Source organism: Pinus tabuliformis, chromosome 7 (genome assembly GCF_031772625.1).
Source record: "Pinus tabuliformis cultivar Carrire ecotype Pingquan chromosome 7, CPIR1, whole genome shotgun sequence".
In the NCBI taxonomy this organism is placed as follows: Eukaryota; Viridiplantae; Streptophyta; class Pinopsida; order Pinales; family Pinaceae; genus Pinus; species Pinus tabuliformis.
Window position 1 is genome coordinate 284,761,760 of NC_142293.1, and position 19,650 is coordinate 284,781,409.

General features: G+C 39.2%; 1 protein-coding gene across 1 annotated transcript in view; it reads right to left on the minus strand.

The window, feature by feature from the left end:
* The window catches only part of LOC149246976 (Carbohydrate-binding-like fold), a 312,430-nt gene extending 301,062 nt beyond the window's left edge, over nucleotides 1-11,368 (minus strand). Inside the window, exons 1-2 of the mRNA XM_089458086.1 lie at nucleotides 11,027-11,368; nucleotides 10,878-10,943 (exon numbers count right to left, since the gene is read on the minus strand). Coding sequence (XP_089314212.1) covers nucleotides 10,878-10,943; nucleotides 11,027-11,119 — 159 coding nt within the window. The 5' untranslated portion in view covers nucleotides 11,120-11,368. The remainder of the gene's footprint in view (nucleotides 1-10,877; nucleotides 10,944-11,026) is intronic.
* Nucleotides 11,369-19,650: the final 8,282 nt, after the last annotated feature.

Below are 19,650 nucleotides of genomic sequence, written 5' to 3' on the forward strand. Positions count from 1 at the left end.
GTGCACTAGGTTGAGGCAGACATTGTTTTCCTCGATAAAGTAATCGATTAAAGAAGACTTTGTACAATCGCAAGTGGACACGTTGGGCTTGGTTAATGGATCAAGGATGATCCTATATGATTTGTCCCTAACGGAAGCAAAAGGACTAATGTGTCAAAGGGATCAATTGTGGCAGTAAGAATTGTTTTCATAATAGGGGGAGCAGTCAAGAACCATTATTTTAGCTTCGGAGGGAGTTGACCCCTCAATCTGAGATGATGGACTATCATTGACATTGTCAGACTAGATAGCTAATGTGTTGAAAGCCAGCAATAGCAGAGGGAGCAGGGGATCTAAATTTCTCTTTGGGGTTCGGAGAATCGTGGGGATCACAAGCACAAGTGGACCACCTCTCTAAGTTCATGTTGAACATATTAGATCGCTATAACCTTGTTGATATTCCCATGAACAAACCCCTTCCCACATGGAGGAATCGAAGGGTTGGGGAGGCAGCTCTGGCCAGAAGGCTTGATCACTTCATGATCAAGATTCCATTGATGCAGTTCCTGCACAGATATAGACAATGGGTGGGGGTGGGGGTGTATCAGACCACTCTCCCATATTCATGGAGATTCTTGGTCCCTATCCAAAGCCAAAATCTCCTTTCAAGTTCAATCACACCTGGCTCCAAGACCCTGGATTCATCAAGCTTGTCACTAATTTCTGGAATACAAACCCTATCTTGAGTCATCGTTCCTTAGTTGAGGGTTTCTGTCATAATCTCTCCCAGTTGAAGAGATTATCTACTACCTGGGCAAGAGAAAAATCAAAGAGGGAGGATCAAGCTCTCGCATAGATTGAATCTGAACTGAAAAGTTTATTGGACGACAGCAATAAGGGTTTTGTATCCATGGTCTGAAGAGCAAAGCTCTATGGCTGAAAGCAAGGGACGACAACACTAAATTCTTTCATAATTTTGCAAAGGGTAGAAACGTCTCTAATACCATCTAGAACCTTTCCTTACCTAAGGGAGGTGTGGTAAACACCTTTAGCAAATTATCACAGTTGGGCACCACTCATTTTCAAAATCTCTACAAGTCACCTCCTGGGACAAATTTAGCTGATATCATCCAAGTGGCTGGCCATTTTCCGAGCTTCATTGATGAAGACATGAAGGCGGATCTTACCTCCCTGTCTCTTCAGTTGAACTTGAAGGAACCCTGAAATGGTTCAAAAAGGACAAAAGCCCTGGACCGGATGGGTGGGCTGTCAAATTTTACCTAGCTTTTTATGAATTACTGGGAAATTACTTGCTTCAAGTGATTGAGGAATGCAGAACTACTGGGAAATTATATGATGCTATGAACACCACCTTCATTGCTCTCATCCCTAAGTCGGACTCCCCCTCAACCTTTAACAATTTCAAGCCCATCTCTCTCTGCAATTGTCTATACAAGATCATAGCTAAAATCATTGCCAATAGGATCCATCCCATCCTCTCACAGCATATTTCCCCTGAATAATTTGCTTTCCTGGAGAACCGTCAGATACATGAAGCCATAGGCACGGCTCAGGAAGCCATTCAGTCAAAGAAGCTTAAGGGCATCATACTAAAAATTGATTTGGCCAAAGCTTTTGATCGTGTCAATTGGCTTTACATCAAAATGCTTCTTATCCACTTGGGCTTCCCCTACAGCTTCATCAATTGGATCATGTCCTGCGTTACCTCAACCACTTTCAGCGTTCTCATTAATGGATCTGCATCACATTTTTTCCATGCTGAAAGGGGTCTAAGACAAGGTTGTCCCCTATCACCCCTCCTCTTCCTTATTGTCATGGAAGGTCTCAGTAGAATCCTTATCCAGGAAAAGAGAAATGGTCGACTTTTCGGGCTTAAAATATCATAGCAGTGCTACCTCACACATCTATTATTCGTGGATGATGTCCTTATCTTCCTTGATGGTAGCATCAGAGACTCGGCAAATGCACTCTCTCTTTTCTCTAGGGCTACAGGAATGCTAGCAAATCAGGGGAAATCCACCATCACCCTAGCCTATACCACCATACAAGAGTCTCAGTTTGCCCAGCACCACTTCCCTTATAACATCCTTCCTCTGGATCAAGGTTTCAAATACCTGGGATTTTGGATTAAGCCCTTGAGTCAAAAAATTGCTGATTGGATTTGGTTGGTCATCAAGCTGGAAAAAAGGCTGACTCATTGGAGTCATCGTTTCTTATCCCGAGCAGGAAGATTGGTCCTCATCAAATCTGTGCTGGAGGCTACACCAGTCTTCTGGATGTCCCTAGCATGGATTCCCAGGAACATATTGGCCGTCTACAACAAATTTGCAGCAGATACCTCTGGAATGGGCATCAAGATAAAAGGATCTTTGCTTGGGTGAGCTGGAAAAAGATTGCACTACCTAAAAAATGGGGTGGATGGGGCCTTAAAGATCTCAGCCATTTTGCTCAGGCTTTGGCTGCAAAAATGGGATGGACCCTACTCACAGGACAGAACCTCTGGACCACTGTCTCCTTCCACAAATATATCTGGCCCATGCAGATCATCGATTGGGTGCGTCTACATTCCTGGAATACAACAGGTATCACTGTATCTTCACTGTTTGGAAAGCTCTCATTCATTCCCTCTCGATCATTCGAAATCACCTCGTTTAGCGGATAATCGATGGTACAAGTGTCCGCATTGGAATGGATCCTTGGGCAAGTGGGGGAGCCAACTACCGTCTCCCGAGAGATCTAATTATACTATTAAACCAGAGGGACATATCTGTCATTGCTCACATTACTAACCATGACAACACTACCATCCTCTCCCAAGGATGGAAATCTGTTGAAGCTCTCGACTTACCTCCTCAATGGCACCATGAATGGCATGATTACATAACTACTTTGACAGAATCCCATATCAGAATAATGGAGGGTCCTAATGAACTTAGATGGAGCATGGCTGAAAATGGTATATATTCGCCAAAAGCTGGTTACCTTGCTATCAGCAAACATAGACAACCAGAGAACTCTCTAGCTTGGTGGCGAATGATTTGGAAGCTAAATGCTCCCCCGAGGACCATACTTTTCTTCTGGTGTGTGCTCAGTAATAAAGTCCCTACGGGGGATCTTTTAGCACATCGCTCTTTCCATGGTCCGAGTTGGTGCGTTCTATGTAAGCAGGACTCCGAATCCTTGGACCATCTTTTCTTAAAATGCGATTTCACCAAAAATCTCTGGGAATCCATCTCAATTCCATTACAAGCTGGCAGATGGGAAGCGGACAGTATAACCAGTGCTTGGCATAATTGGTGCACAATCAATCCTGGTTCTAAATTGCTAAACCTTCCCCTGCTTTTTTGTTGGTCCATCTGGTTGTTGAGGAATAAAATCATTTTTGAAGATGGCAATGCAAATGGGCCTGTTATGACTACTAAAATCATTACAGCCTATCACGAAATACCTGAAAACAAATCATCAACACCCCGCCGCCCTATAGACCCTGCTCTGATCGACAAAACCACTCCCTAGGCTTTCTTTTATGGAGCGGCGCAAAAGCATGGATGTGGAGGTGGCTTCACCTTGCATCTAAATGAACATCACAAATTCTGTGTTAAGTTGGGACTTGGTGGAGGCACTAATAATTTTGCTGAACTCATCACTCTCTGCCACCTATTGCATTTCTCATTGGGACATGAATGCATCAACCTACAGATTTTTGGTGATTCAAAAATTAAATTAAATTGGTTCAACGAAGTCTCAACCTGCCATGCACATTCTCTTAGACATATACTAGATGAAGTGATATTGTTCAAATCACAATTTAACAGAATCTCATGTCATCACATTTACAGGTAATATAACCAATGTGCTGATAGGCTTTCCAAGGAGGCCACGCTACTACCCAGAGGGCAGTGGTTGATTCAAGAACAGAATGGAGCTGAGCAGTACCAGTGTTATCACCGGCCGTACATAGATCGGGAATATCATAGGATAGACAAACCCTAGTTTTTAAAATTTTGTCTTTTACATTTATGAACACACAATCTTATGTGACAGTTACATTGTATATATCATTGCATGATATCCACGGACTCTTTATGCACTCGCCCTGTGTGGCGAATTACATTGTAATTATTTCATTTATAGTAATTATCAGACTACTACCCTACGTGGTATGAGACCAACAATCAGCACTTTTATTGAGTCATAGTGACAACAAAGATGTAAATTATTCACAGACAGGGCTACAAGCCAAACTGCATATGCTGCTCAGCGTCTACTATATGTAATTTTTCAAATATAAATGAAAGATTACGATTTTTCCTGGTGGAAAAAAGCAGAGGGAGCAGCCTGAATTACCACAGCAAGATGTGTTTGAGTGTGAGAAGGAGCATCCAATTAGGGTGATAGGAAAGCAGTTGTCGTAATGGACCCTGCAGATCAGTTTATGGTTGAGCCAAGGCATGTTGCTCAACATGAGTTGAAGTACCAACATGGTAGAGTTGGTCATGGGAAAATAAGTTATGTTTTGAGTTCTATCTCAAACAATGAAGTACAGCTCCAGATTCAGATTGGGAATAAAGTGTTGAAGACAGAAAGATTTCATCAAGATATTGCTTCAACAAACATCTGTCGCACTCAATATTGCAGTAGTGGCATATATTGCAGCTGGATTGGCAAGATGAGAAGCAGTATGGCTTCAAAGGTTGCTTGCAAGATTGTGTACGTGACAACCATGATGACAGGTCAAAGCACAGTGAGATCTAGTATCAAGATATGATACAAAAGGAAGCAGTATGGCTTTAGTATTATTCCACGTTATAGTAGATTGCTAACAAAGCCTTTGTCCCCAAATGAAGTCTATATATATACACACTTCAGGGACAAGCTTGAACTTGTTAAAAATGCTTCTCTCATTGAGAGGGACTGTTGATGAGATAGCATCATGGAGTGACACTCTTCATGTGTCACGTATGTTGACCAGAATTAGGAAAAATGGTCTTTCTTCCTATGTCATGTACTTGACCAAAATTAGGGAGAGTGGTCCAAAAGAGGACAGTCATTCTTCCTATGTCAAGTATGACCAAAAATAGGAAGAATAGTCCTAGAGGCCCAGAATTACTCAAATAGAGTGAGGCCTTCCAACATCAAGTTCATTAGCATCATGCCCATAATTACTCAAATAGTGTAGCATTTAGGGGTTCACCATGTGTCAAATACCGACCAGAATTATGGTGAACCAAAACTAGTTTGTATATTATGTGACAAATAAACCAGAGTTATGGTGACTAGTCGATGCTAATGATGTTCCATGTGTCAAAGGTACCGACCAAAATTATGGCTAATCTACCATGTGTTAGGAGTACCAAGCATAATTATGGTGAGAATGCACCATGTGTAAAAGGTACCGACCAGAATTATGGTAGTTGATTGATGCAGTTGATTTACCATGTGTATGAAGCATTGACCCGAATTATGGTGAGGATATACCATAGGTCTAATGTGTTAACCTGAATTATGGTAAATGGTTGTTATCGATGTACCATGTGTCACAATTGTTGACCCAATTATGGCACTTGGATTTTTTATAACCTTCTTCTTAGAGTAATCTGTCAACGTGAGAACATCCAGATGGTCATTATGAATACCTCCCTAGCTAAGAGGGAGTGTTGAATTTTGTAGCTCTGGTCGATCTTCATAATTAATACTTTTACTACTAATATATTTGTAAATATATTATGTTCTTCATGCTTGGATCAAGAGAAAAATATTGTAAATTATGTTCTTCATGCTCTTTTCAAAAGAAGAAAATTTGAATTTTTAAAATTAGAATTTTTGGCTCCAAAAGAAGTCAACTCGGCCTCCTCCTAGTCAAGTTGGCCCCTTCAAGTGTTCAAGTCAGCCCAACTTCTAGAGGCATCTATTCAGTCTCCCAAGACACTATATAGAGACATCATTTCGCCCTTCTTCAAGCCAAGCAATTTGATCTGTTTGAGGTCAGCAGAGGTGAAGATCTGAGGCAAGCACGAAGCAAAGACAAGACAAGAAATTTGCATCATCTAAGGAAGAAAGAAGACGGATCTAAGGCTAAGAATAGGAAGAATCTATAGCAGCTCGTTGGACAAATCTAAGGCATCTTGGACTATTCTTAGGCTAAAAATGACTATTATTTTGAGGCTAACCAAATTGCGTATGAGGAAGGTTATGTTGATCATATTCTCTGTGACAAGATCAAACAAATTGCATATGAGGAAGGTTATGTTGATCATAATATCTGTGACAAGATCAAATTTTTTGAGGCAATAGCAGACCTTGTCAGATCATGATCAATGGGCAGACTTATGACTTGACTAGGATGGAGTTGGACCAGGTTTGACCTAGCTATATGGTTGATCTATTTGACCTTGTATTTGATGGATGTATCTCTGTTGAACTTGATGATTTCTCTAAGGAAAAGGTTGTTGGGATTTTCCCCCATGTGGGTTTTCCCAGGGTAAATACTTGTGTTATTGTGTGGATGTCTCTTTATGATCCTTATAGTATTTTGTTTCACTATTGAGTTCATCTATGTAATTGCTTTATGATGAAAATACTATAAGAAAATGATTAACCTAATGTAAAATCATAAGAAGCAATTATCAATATAGAGGATGCCCTAAAAATCAACATTTTGGTCTTGGAAGGGGACTCCTCTATGACCTTCTCCTTGCAAGAAATGTTGTTTAAAGGGATAGTTTTACTAGGGGAATCGCACTTTGAGAACATTGTTCTGAGGAGGAATGTAGGTGAAGTTCATAAATTACATGCCACTGATATGCCATGGGAATTGTTCAAATAGTGGAATACTTTTTATCCTTCCTGCAAGATTGTCAAAGAATTTCTCTGCTATTGTGACTTTTGATTTTGGGATTGCCATCTATAGTGTAATTTGTGTGGTTGAAAGAGGAAATCGTTCAGATGGTGGAATGTTTTTTTATCCTGCTTGCAAGATTGAGAAAGATCTCTCTATTATTCTGACCTCGAGTTTTGGGATTGGCATCTACAATGTATTAGATCATATTTTGGGATTCAACTGCGTTAAGTAATTCATTCATCTATGACCATTTCCATGAGAGGTACTAATACTAACTAAATTCTCATGATTTTTGAATAGTCCACTTAGCACTCATTGCATCGGGTGATGCTCACAGGGGTGAAGAAGTAGGATTGAAACTAGTGAAATGAATCACATAGCATCAATCATCACTTTCGGGGCTTGCACCCAGTAACTCCCGGGAGATCACCCATTCCAGATCACCTCTGGCTCAAGTGCGCTTAACTGTGAAGTTTTCCCGCCCACTTAGTTTTCCCCACAATCAAGCCCACTTAGCTTGAGGCACAACACTTGCACCCGGTAAGCTAAGTGGGCTTGACTGTGGGGAAAACTCCACAGTTAAGCACGCTTGAGCCAGAGGCGATCTAGGATGGGTGACCTCCCGAGAAGTCCTGGTTACCGAGTGCAAACCCCGGAAGTGATGATTGACGCTATGTGATTCATTTCACTAGTTTCAATCCCACTTCTTCACCCCCTGGGAGCATCACCCGATGCAATGAATGCTAAGAGGACTATTCAAAAATCATGAGAATTTAGTTAATACAACTACCTCTCATGGAAATGGTTATAGATGAATGACTTACTTAACGCAGTTGAATCCCAAAAAATGATCTAATATAATGCACTGCTAAAACCCCTCAATACTTAAATACAAAAGAGTGAAGGGAGCTCTATTTGAATGGTTCATGAGGCACAATACTTGCTAAGGTTTTGCAAATGGGGTAGCAAGCTAAGTGGGCTTGATTGTGGGGAAAACTCCACAATTAAGCGCGCTTGAGCCAGAGGCAATCTGGGATGGATGACCTCCCGGGAAGTCTTGGTTACCAGGTGCAAGCCTAGGAAGTGATGATTGACGCTATGTGATTCATTTCACTAGTTTCAATCCCACTTCTTCACCCATGTGAGCATCTCCCGATGCAATGAGTGCTAAGTGGACTATTCAAAAATCATGAGAATTTAGTCAGTACAACTACCTCTCCCAGGAAGTGATGATTGACGCTATGTGATTCATTTCACTAGTTTCAATCCCACTTCTTCACCCTTGTGAGCATCACCCGATGCAATGAGTGCTAAGCGGACTATTCAAAAATCATGAGAATTTAGTCAGTACGACTACCTCTCATGGAAATGGTCATAGATGAATGACTTATTTAACGCAGTTGAATCCCAAAAAATGATCTAATATAATGCACTGCGAAAAACCCTCAATACTTAAATACAAAAGAGTGAAGGGAGTTCTACTTGAATGGTTCATGAGGCACAATACTTGCTAAGGTTTTGCAAATGGGGTAGCAAGCTAAGTGGGCTTGATTGTGGGGAAAACTCCACAGTTAAGCGCACTTGAGCCAGAGGCGATCTAGGATGGGTGACCTCCCGGGAAGTCTTGGTTACCCAGTGCAAGCCAGAGAAGTGATAATTGACGGTATGTGATTCATTTCACTAGTTCCTATCCCACTTCTTCACCCCTGTGAGCATCACCCAATGCAATGAGTGCTAAGTGGACTATTCAAAAATCATGAGAATTTAGTCAGTACGACTACCTCTCATGGAAATGGTCATAGATGAATGAGTTACTTAAAGCAGTTGAATCCCAAAAAATGATCTAATATAATGCACTGCAAAAACCCCTCAATACTTATCTACAATGTAGTTTGTGTGGTTGGAAGGGGCATTTGTCCCAATCAATTGTCTATCGTGGGGGGAAACAGAGCCTAAATAAGGTTTGCAATTTGTTTGTGAGTGATCTTTGCGTCGTTGAGGAGGTGCAAGGTCATGTTTCCCTTGTGACCCTTAGCCTGCAAAATCGTAATTTCTTTGACCTCCAAATGGACCATATTATGTTTGTTGGACAACCGCATAAAGCAATAAAGGGTTGTCAACAAGGGGCTACTATTCAGTTGGACCTCTTGACAATCATATTGAAACAAAATGATCAATGAGCCATAATTTCCAATGAGATGGATGATATTCAAGGATTGAAGTCAAGAGCAAGCCAGCATGAAGGCAAAATGGATGCTCTAAGAAGGGTGATTGAGGAACTTAAAGACCATATCAAGAACCTGACTCTCGGTTTAAGTGACTCGACCAGCTCAGGCATTCCAAAAACTATTGATTGCTCGGACTTAAATGAACCTTCCCAGACTTAAATGAACCTCCCTAGGTTATCAGTAGGTTCATAGTCATAAAAGATTTCATAATCAATTAGTAGTGATATATTTTGTAAATTTTGTGTTCTGTTGGGGTAGTTCTGTAAGGTATTCACCTACGACACCCCTCTTTTTGTTGCTCAAATATATTTTCCTTAGGAAAATCACTTATTCCTATTGAAAACAATTGAAAAAATTTGATGAATTTTAGCTTTATAATGTCTGATATATTTGCTGCGAAGAGGCACAAAATTAACAATACAAATATTCTATCCAATTTCCAAAAAATAACCACTCTAAAGGAATTAAAGAAATTTTGAGAAAAATCTCAAATTATTTGAGAAAGTAATAGAGGCAAATTCATAAGCATAGGAACTCCAAATGTAAAGAGAAAAACTGGAGCCGCACATAGACTGCCAAACCTTACGGTTTGGTCAACATGTCAAAGGTTCAAGATAACAATCGATATGATCCCTTCCGTAATCCTACAAATTTCAGAGGATTTCAACGTTATTGTTGTTTGAAATTTCATCGTTGTGAAGGTGGAAGAAGCAAAATACGTTCATCAGTGTTTTGGGTGTGTGAAGAGAACTTCGCAACTAGTGTCTAGTTAAAATTGTGTCCCTCGCTGTCCTTTGTCTTTAATATTTGTCAACGACTCTGTGGTGCTATTTATGTGTGAGTATAATATGGTCCAAGCTAGCTTGCTTGCATTGCAATATAGCTTCTATACATTGGAATATATTGCAAGTACTAAAATACCTCGACCACTTCTATCATTCTTGTGTCTAATGAGCTGCAGATTCTTTGTCTTGTACTCCATGTCGTTTTAAACTCCCAGAACATGCTTGTGCCAATCACAAATGCTAATAATTGGCTTGCCCTTTGTTTATCCATTGAATACCTACCAAGTTACTTGATCTTCTCAAGACCTCTCTTGCCCTTTGCGGTATAAATTCCATACATGGTTACCCGTTCTTAAGTTCTCTTGTTTTCTATTATCTAAAACTTGGGGTGGCCTACTGGGGAAGTCGGCTTGCCCAGGACTTCCTCTAGTAAATGTTAGCTGGAGTGTACGTAAATAAGCTGATTTCTTTAAGTGCTTCGAGAAACACGCCCCAAAGGCCTTAGAGGATATCTTATGCCATTCAAAAATAGCAAGAGTTGGTTTGTCCTTTGTTATTCATAGGTTTCATTATGGACTGATATTCTCAAGTCCTCCTCTTTCCCTTTGTTATGCATTCATTCCATACCGAGTTACTTGATCTTCTCGAGTCCTCTCTTTTTACATTGTGAAATTTAGGTTGAACCTCCTAAGGAAGTCAAATTGGCCAGGCCTCCCTCTAAGAAATTCTGGATTGCGTGTATGTTCCCGGGATCTGCACTCAACCTCGTCCCTGTGAAACTCATGCGATACAAGTAGGGTAAACAACATCGAGAATGGAATTTGGTGGATGGACTAACATTTTGTTGACCTTAACAATGAACTAATACCCCATTGGGGCGAACAGCGTTGTGGGCTAGTTCCATAATAAATTTGAACTCAGTGAAATGTCAATCACTATCGCAACTAAATCTAATTCTGCCGATGTGAATGACATACAGTTGATATAAACTGAAGGATGAAATGGGAAAGTCAGAGAACATACAACAATGTGAGAGTAGTCGAGCTTCGGATCCGAAGGCTTCCTCAACTTTGTCAAAAATGGACTTGCCTGCATCACGATGAATAAATGAAAGCATGAAGTGGTTACAGCAAAAGAATTAATCAGATCTGAATATTGAAATTGAAAACTACCTCGATGAAACCTCCGCATCCATTGATCCCGTCGGCAGCAGTTCGAACTGCCAGGCATGTAACCAACAGCGGAAGCACCCACCATGTCTCCATTACAAGGACCTTCGAATCTAAAACCCTACTAGCTTTCCTGCAGGTTTAAGCAGCTCACTGCATCTCTCTTCCACGAGCGACCCCCTTCAAGCGACAATGGTCTCTTTATATTTGAGAATAGTTTGGTGTTGCATACAAATGTGATCGAACCTTTTTGGATCAACAAGTGCTCCTCTCGCAGGAAAATTTTCACGCAAAAGTGATTGAATGTTTTGGATGTGGGGATGCCGCTCTAACGTGAAAACATGGGAGACGGAAGAGACCTTATACTTTTAGATCTTAATTTAATTGAAGATATTATCAAATAAAATGTAGGATTAATTTAAATAATTATGAACTAATAATGTGAGTTTTATATGGGAGAACTTATCGATTTGACTTTCTTTATTTTTTGAGGATTGGAATTTGTAATTGAAGTTAACCATTTATTAATTATTTATAATTATATTAAAAATATTACCTTTTTAAGAAAATATATATGAGTTTTCTCAAAAGTTTAAAAAAAAAATTTATAAAATATATGTATTTTATGTTTATGTTATTAACATATTTTATAAAGGGAAAAAGAAAAAGTTAAGTGAATAATTATATTTATTTAGCAAATTCAAATTATTGCACGGAGAGAGCCTAGTATAAGGATGATGTATAGATATAATGTAAGAAAGTTTGTCAACAATTTTACATATAAGTTTAATATGTTGAATTTATATTAAGATGTCTAATTTATAATACATAAAGGATTGATTAGTAAACATTCACATGTTGGTTGGTGGAGGTAGGGGCGGGAGGGGTATGTTGGTTGGTGGAGGTAGGGGCGGGAGGGGTGTTATATAACCCCGATGAAGACATAGAGACGAAATTCGCATGGGGATTGGGAATCGCCTCAAACAATCAAGCCAAAGCCTTAGGCCTCTCGCAATGACTAAAGATTGTTTCCGCAAAGGGATTTCGACAAATAATTCTGATTAGAGATTCAATGGTTATCATTTAAAGATGTATCAAAATAAAAAACCAAAAGGAAGTAGATCTTGCCCCTATATTCCAACGAATAAGGACGCTTCTAAATAAATTTGTGATCCATATTTATGAAGGAACGAAATGAAATACAAATATAAACAGAAACACAGAGTGACAATGAAAACAGAACTTCAACCATTAATAACAAAGTATTGAGAATTCTTTACATGCAGAATGGAAATAAACTAGCTCAGGCGATGGTAGCTTATCTCTAAGAAGAGATGTGATGGCCAAATATCTTCGTAATTGTGTTATAATGAGGCTTTGAGGCCTATTTATTATTGAGAAACAATGGAAACCCTTAGACATCCAAGAACCTAACCCTAAGAGATGAAGCACCAAAAGTTTATGGGCCCCGTTGGGGTAAATTGGTACATCAACTTCCTTCGGTCGTAACTTTGGCATATGATATTTGTTTGACGTGTATGATACCTCGTTAGAAAGATCTATCCAAGGACTACAACTTTCAACTACAAACACATATTGCATGGTATGGTTTTGCTCGTTTTCCAAAAACACATCGTTTAGGGCCTCAAAATAGCTCTGGAAGTTAAGGACCCAAAAAACTACCAAAACTAGTAAATTGTGCTACAGTTAAGAAAACTAAAAGAATCAATGTTGGGGGTCCAAGTGGAATAGACGGGTGGCCACCAATATCCACCTTGATCAATTTGTTCCTATGATATCTATCATGTTAAAAGGGAAAATAACAAAGTGAGTTCATGAACAGGTAAACATACGTGCCAATCTAAAACAAGTGATAATGTTGTTGGATCCAAGGGGAGTCGACCTTATGTTATATTCCATAAAAGTGGATAACCAAAGTTTAAATCCTCTCAAGGTGTTCAATGATCTGGAATTAATCTCTAACAGACCATTGTTAGACCTTATTAAATTCAAAGCACGGCAAGATTACCTTAGGTGGCGGAATAATCTGCAGGAACGTCATAAGCATAACACCAGTTGGAAGCAATAGGGCATTACAGTCATGAAAACGGACAAGTGGAGGAGATTTGAATCGAAATTTAGTAATCGCCTCAAAGGAGGTAGAACCAGTACTCCAATCTAGTAGTGGCAATTAATCTCAAGCAGATTTGAGGGTGGAATGACGGCAACAGAAATGGAGTTTCAAGTTGACTTTGTTCAAAGACAAGATGTTCGCATTAAATGCAAAAGGATGTCCACAACAGACAACAAGGACCATAATGGGAATATTAAGGGTCTTTTGCAACAATTAAGCATGAAGGTGATACGAATTTAGGGGCAGATAGCTCACAAAATGGCTTCATCCAAAACAAATGACAACAATGCCCTCTCGAAGGAATAGATGGCTATGCTCAAGGAGGAAATTGTGGCACTGATAGAAAAGACAAGGGAGCAAATTACCCAGGAAACTCTCTCCCATTTTTCAATGATGTCTAGCCAACTCACTGAAATTAGGGAGGACGTCGATCATCTTCAGAAGTTTGTGGACCATTTGGCCACTAAATTGATTAAATTGAACCGTGGACAACATCGAAGTTATGGTGGAATTTGCAAAGGTTGGAGTTCTGAAAGAATTCTTTGGGCTCGAACATGTGTCTCTGTCTCGAGTTCAGCCTACCATGGAAGTGGATGAAAAGCAAAGCGAGGAAGCGGCGATCCCTCTCTGGAGGTCAGCAAACAAGTAATTCTAGAAGCAAGTCCTTAGGCGAGCAACGGGTAACAGTTCTTATATAACTATTTGTAAATGTTTTTTCATTTTGTTAAAATTTGTGGTGTATTTTGGTGAAGTTATAGATTAAATGTAGTAATGAGGGTAGCAATGAACAAGGAGGCTAGCTATAGGACTTATTTTGAACAATTTTGGAACAAAATTAAAATGGAACAATCCAGACAAACTTGAAATGGAACAATATTTGAATGTTAAGGAGTTGGCATGATTCCACTTCTTTAAAAAAAAACATTTACATGTTGGTTAAAAGTAATATGGAACCCAATTTGGAGGAGATGTTGCAATGTTAGTAAAAAGTTAAGAGTAATAAAAATAATAAAATTCAATTTGTTACATTGTAATTTTGTTTTTATTAATATAATTATGAATAACTTTTTAGATAAAAGAAAATCATAATATGCATATTACATTAAAATATATAAAATATATATGTAGCATTAGTAAGTTAAGATCCATTATACTTTATAAAATATAATAATGACTATGTAAATATATTTAAATTTAATTAATAAGTACATAAGAACTTTAATACTTAAAATAAACTTACAATATAACAATGTGTTTAACCATGGATATTCACGTCCACTTTACCATAGATATTATTAACTTGCAAATAGACTTTGTTACAATACCATGCCTCATCAATACAACATGCCCGAAAACAATCTCTCATTTCACAATCAAAATACTTTATAAACATTTAATTTGAATTTAGTTTTATAATGTTTTTTATTAAATCTAAAGGAAAGAAAACCCGGATGCGGGTGTCACTGCTATTCATTTATAGAGGAATAACTCCCTGCTGCCAGTTGTCCCTGCACTTGGCTCACGGGCGCGGATCCCACAAACCCACCGCATTTGATATGAATTCGCCAAGGTACAAAATTATGGTCACGCATTTGGTATTGAATGCGCGCTCAGCTCGAGAGACTGTGCAAGGTAGTTTATCCATGGCCTGGTCTCTGGTTCATGCAATTGCCCTCCTCGGCTCCTTCTACTTCCGTCTGCTATTCTTCCCGCACCCCTGCTTCGTTCAGGCTGCTTGGAAGCTCATCTGGTTTCTGAGTCTGGCCTAGTCCGCCTGCGCTCGACCCTTTCCCATTTGGTCTTGCCGAATTCCCTTCCCTAGTCTCTCAGTTAATTTGGAAATGGTTCATCGTCGTGGAGTTTCTCGCCATGGAGGCACCACTGGCAATCGAGGCCGCACCTCTCAGTCTGCTCCTCAGAACATTGTCCCTCTAGCCTCTGCCTCCCCGTCCTCTCTGCCTTCTAGTCATGCAAGGCCTCTCCCGCACAACTCCTTTCAAACAACCCGCTTCAAATTCCATAGTAGGCTCAATAAGCCCATTTTGTCAGCCAGTATTACTGTAATCCTTACTGAGGAGGAGGATAAGCCCAGCAACTTGGCCCACACCACTACGTCTCAGTCTCAGGATGATAGTGTTCTTCAGGGGGAGGTGGCTGGGGTCGTGTTCAACAGTGACAACATGCAGGAAGAAGGTAATGTGCCTGAAGCTCCTCAGCCTCCGGCGGACTCTACTCAGCGCAATGTGCTTGCAGGTGAGCCGGAACATCCTCTCGGCAACATTTTGAATTTGGAGATTCCTCCAGATGGCGGTGTCACGGGAGATGCAGATAATGCGGTCGTCACGTGGATTGGCTCTCCTAGCCAGGTGGAAAAGGATGCTCTCGACTCTCCTAAACATGTTTAATGAATTTGGTTCAATGCCTACTGATGGCATTCTCGCTTCTGATCTGTTTCTTTTTCTGTTATGCATCTCTGGATACTGCCAACTCTGTTTTTGCTTCAGTTCTTGTTTTTGTATCGGTGCGCGCCATTATAGTCTTATGAACTGTAACAGGTCATGGCTCAGCAAGCCTTGTTTTTGGTCTAATTTTGTATATGGCTGTCAAGGCAGAATGTTTATCAGCAAAGCCATAGTCGGCGATAGTACTGTAGTGTTGAACACAGCTCTGGTTTACTTTTTTCTCTGTCAGGGACTTATAAATCATGTTTCAAGGTCTCTCAATCCTGGAAAGGTGGTCAAAGGGATTTGTGTGTATCAGAATTTCTGGTTGAGGGCAGGCTTCAGCCCCCCTCTGAGGTCTTGACCTCTTTGTACATATTTTTTCTCTTTTTTTAATAGAAATAGTCGTTACGCAGAAGAAAAAAAATAAAAATAAATAAATAAATCTAAAGGAAAGAAAAAAAGGATTATAATTAATTTAGAGATATATCTACACCTCTATCACATTGAAATATATAAGATATAAATAGTAGCTATAAATTAAGATTCATTTTACCATATAAATTAAAATAATAATTTTGCAACCATATTTATATTTCATTAACAAGGACATCAAAATTAATACTTTCAATAGAACAAGATTTTTAATCATGGATACTCACCCCAATTTACCATGGATATTATTAACCATACCATACTATGGGCCAATACCATGGCTCATCAATACCACATGCCCAAAAACCACCTCTCATTTCACAATCTAAATATTTTTTCTAATTTTTTTTTATTACAAGAAAAAAATTGTTTTCTCGCTTCATTAGAAAGTTAGCACAAAAATTAAAATCACCAAATAGGTTATTTTTTTACATTTATTTTTTATTTAGTTTTTATTTATAAAATTTATGTTAAAGGGGTGACACGTCAAGGTGGAGTTTTCATATACCTAGGAGGGACCATTGAGTGCACTTGCCCATGGAGTTTGGGAATCTTATCAAACAACTTTGTAGAAGCTTATGACTTCTTTCAAGGGGTCTGAATTGCAGCCTCCTTGCACATCCCTAAACGTTAATAATAGCGGGGGATTCATTAAATGTCATCATGTATATGGTGTTGGACATTAATCCTTCGTATTTTTTAGTGACAACGGTCTTTTCTTGAATTTGATAGATGTTGTAATGCATTTAAGAGGCAACAAAAGTTCATATCCTTCGAGAGAATAATAAGAAGGCTAACTATGCAATTAAGGAAAAGGGGGGATATTATCCTTAATGACAAGATTTACAAATAACATATCCCTTAATGATTGGTTGCCCACCTCTTTATGTTAAATCATTATTTGTGAAGCATTTGGTTGCCATGCAGAAGTATGAGTGTTAAACTATTGTTTGGGGCAATGCAACTGATTCATTATTGCAACCCACTTCAAAGTCAGACTGTTATTATGAACTAATAACCCATGCTCTGCATGATAAAGGTGGTATAAATATCATGTAGTTGTGAGTTGATGGTAGCATTTAGTTCAATAATCAAGGGATTGTTTGGCTCATTCTCAATAGGGGTATCGATAATTTGGTTAATTGGTGTTGGATGTTGGGGGTGGTTGAAGCCCTAGTATATTGAACACATAGGAGGCTCTCCCTTGAGACTTTAGTATCCCTCTCCTATAGGTTCATTATGGTTTCTTTAATCTTTTTGTTCCCCCTCTTTGTGTGCAAACACCTTTGCGGACTCTTTGGTGGTTTTCTTGTTTGTGTTCACTTAGTTGTTCAAGGGTAGCCCTCCTTACTCTCTCAAGTGGTTTCCAAACCTTCTGAGACCTCTTATTCTCAGGTTTGATTTGCGGGGGACCAGTTAGCCTTCCTCACCCTCCCTCCCTTGAAGTTATTCATGGCTTGTTCTCCACTCTAGCTCAACCTTGTTTGCAATTCATTCTCCTTGACTCATGGTCCACCCCCCGAGCCCTCATGGGATCAAGAATGCATTTGAGTAACCTTGTGTGCGATAAGGACAACAAAATTGAAGAAAGTAGAGATTCCACCATATACCTCTCTCAATAATTGCATGATTAGGAGTGCTCTACTAACAAGCATGGGGACATAGTCGTGGACATTGTGGTTTGGTAAAAGAGACAAATTAGCAATCTAAAAGATGAGTATGAAAGCCTTTGTTTTATCATCAACAAGTTGAATCGTGGCAACCCAATGGGGTGCTCCATCATCAAATAATTTTTTGTTATAAAACAAGGTGAGGAAGAAGCAAAGTTTGATATATCAAACTTAAATGAGCCATTGTAAGATCCTCTCATTGTCGCGTTTGTAGGGATAGTCAAAGACAATAACGCTACTCTCCCTTCTATTTAGCTTATGTTTTTCAAAGTTTTATGGGTCTCAGGTACTTACTATATGACTTACAAGGATAACTACTCTTTTTTTTTAGTATTTTGTATATCAATTGGTTGGCTTTTACCACTTCCAGCAAGGACATTATTCCTTGCAGTCATATAGATACAAGCAATATAAAGAATATATTTTGCACTTTTGTCGATTGACAATAGTCTCGACATTTTTGCATGATAATATATCTTCCAACTCATGCTTAATGTGTGTGTGTGTGTGTGTGTGTTTTAAAGTTTAAATCATAATTATTTTTAATGGGCTAGAGGTAAAATTATAAGTTAAAGGGGTGGCAGGTGCACATGGGATTCTCATACACCAAGGAGAGATCATTGAGTGCACTTACACATGGAGTTTAAGAGTCTTATCAAGCAAGCTTATGAAGTTGGTGCCTTCCTTTAAGGGTTTGAACTGCAACTTCCTTAGACATCCCTAAAATGTTAATAGTGGGAGTTCACTAAATGTTATCAGACATATGGTGTTAGACATTTCTCCTTCAAATTACAGAGTGATAATAGTATTTTCTGAAAACTAGAAAATGTCAAAATGCATTCAAGAGGCAAAAAAAATTATATCCTTTGAGAGAATAAAAAGAAGGTGGATTATTTCGCCAATTATGCAATTAAGGAAGAGGGGCGAAATATTAATCTTAATGATGAGTTTCCCACCTCCTTATGTCAAATTGTTATTAATGAAGCACTTAACAGCCATGCCAAAGTATGGGTGTTAAACTATATTCTTGGGGGTGGTGGGTGTGATTATGAACCAATCGCTCTTGCTCTACATGGTCAAATCGGTATAAATATCACGTACCTGTGAGTTGATGGTTTCCTATTGTTTAGTAATCGAAGGGTTGTTTGGTTCATGCTGAATAGGGATATTAATAATTTGGATGACTAGAGCTAGATGTGGGGGCAACCAAAGCTCTGGTATACTCAATACACAGGAGGTTCTCTTTTAGGACTTTAGTATCCCTCTCTTATATCTTCATTGTGATTTATTTGATCATTTTGTTTCCCCTCCCAGTTTGTAAACACCTTTGTGGACTCTTTGGTGGCTTTATTGTTTGTGGTCACTCGGTGGTTCAAGGGTAGCTCTCCTTTCTCTCTCAATTTGTTGCCAAAACCTTTTAGGCCTCTTATCCTTAAAGTGACTTATTATTGGGGTTGATTTAGGCGGGGGGATCTATCAAAATTCCCCACCCCCCATCCCTTGAAGCCATCCATGGATTATTCTCCACCCCCCTATTAGCGCTTGAAATTTCACCTCAGGCTGAGAAAGGTAAACCTCAAGGCTACATCAAACCATTCAGCCTCGTAGCTAGCCCTACGGGGTAGGAGAAGGCTCTCTCCGGTCTATCTCGGTAGATCTTCGATGGGATGAGATGACCAACAAGGTAACACTGATATTAGGCTAGTAAACTGATTAAAAAGGTTGATTTGGGATTTTTAGGGTTTTTGGTGGCAAATTGAGGAATTGCAATTTTGGGTGCAGGGATTGGACACAGTTTCTGCAGGGGGTTCCTTGGGGCGAGGTAGGAAACAGTATTGATGCCTTAACTTGAGATGGATGATCAGGAATGAAAGATGAGGAGCTAAAGAGAGCAAACAATGACTTTGAATTCCCTTTAGACACTAGAAAACATGGAAATTAAACAAA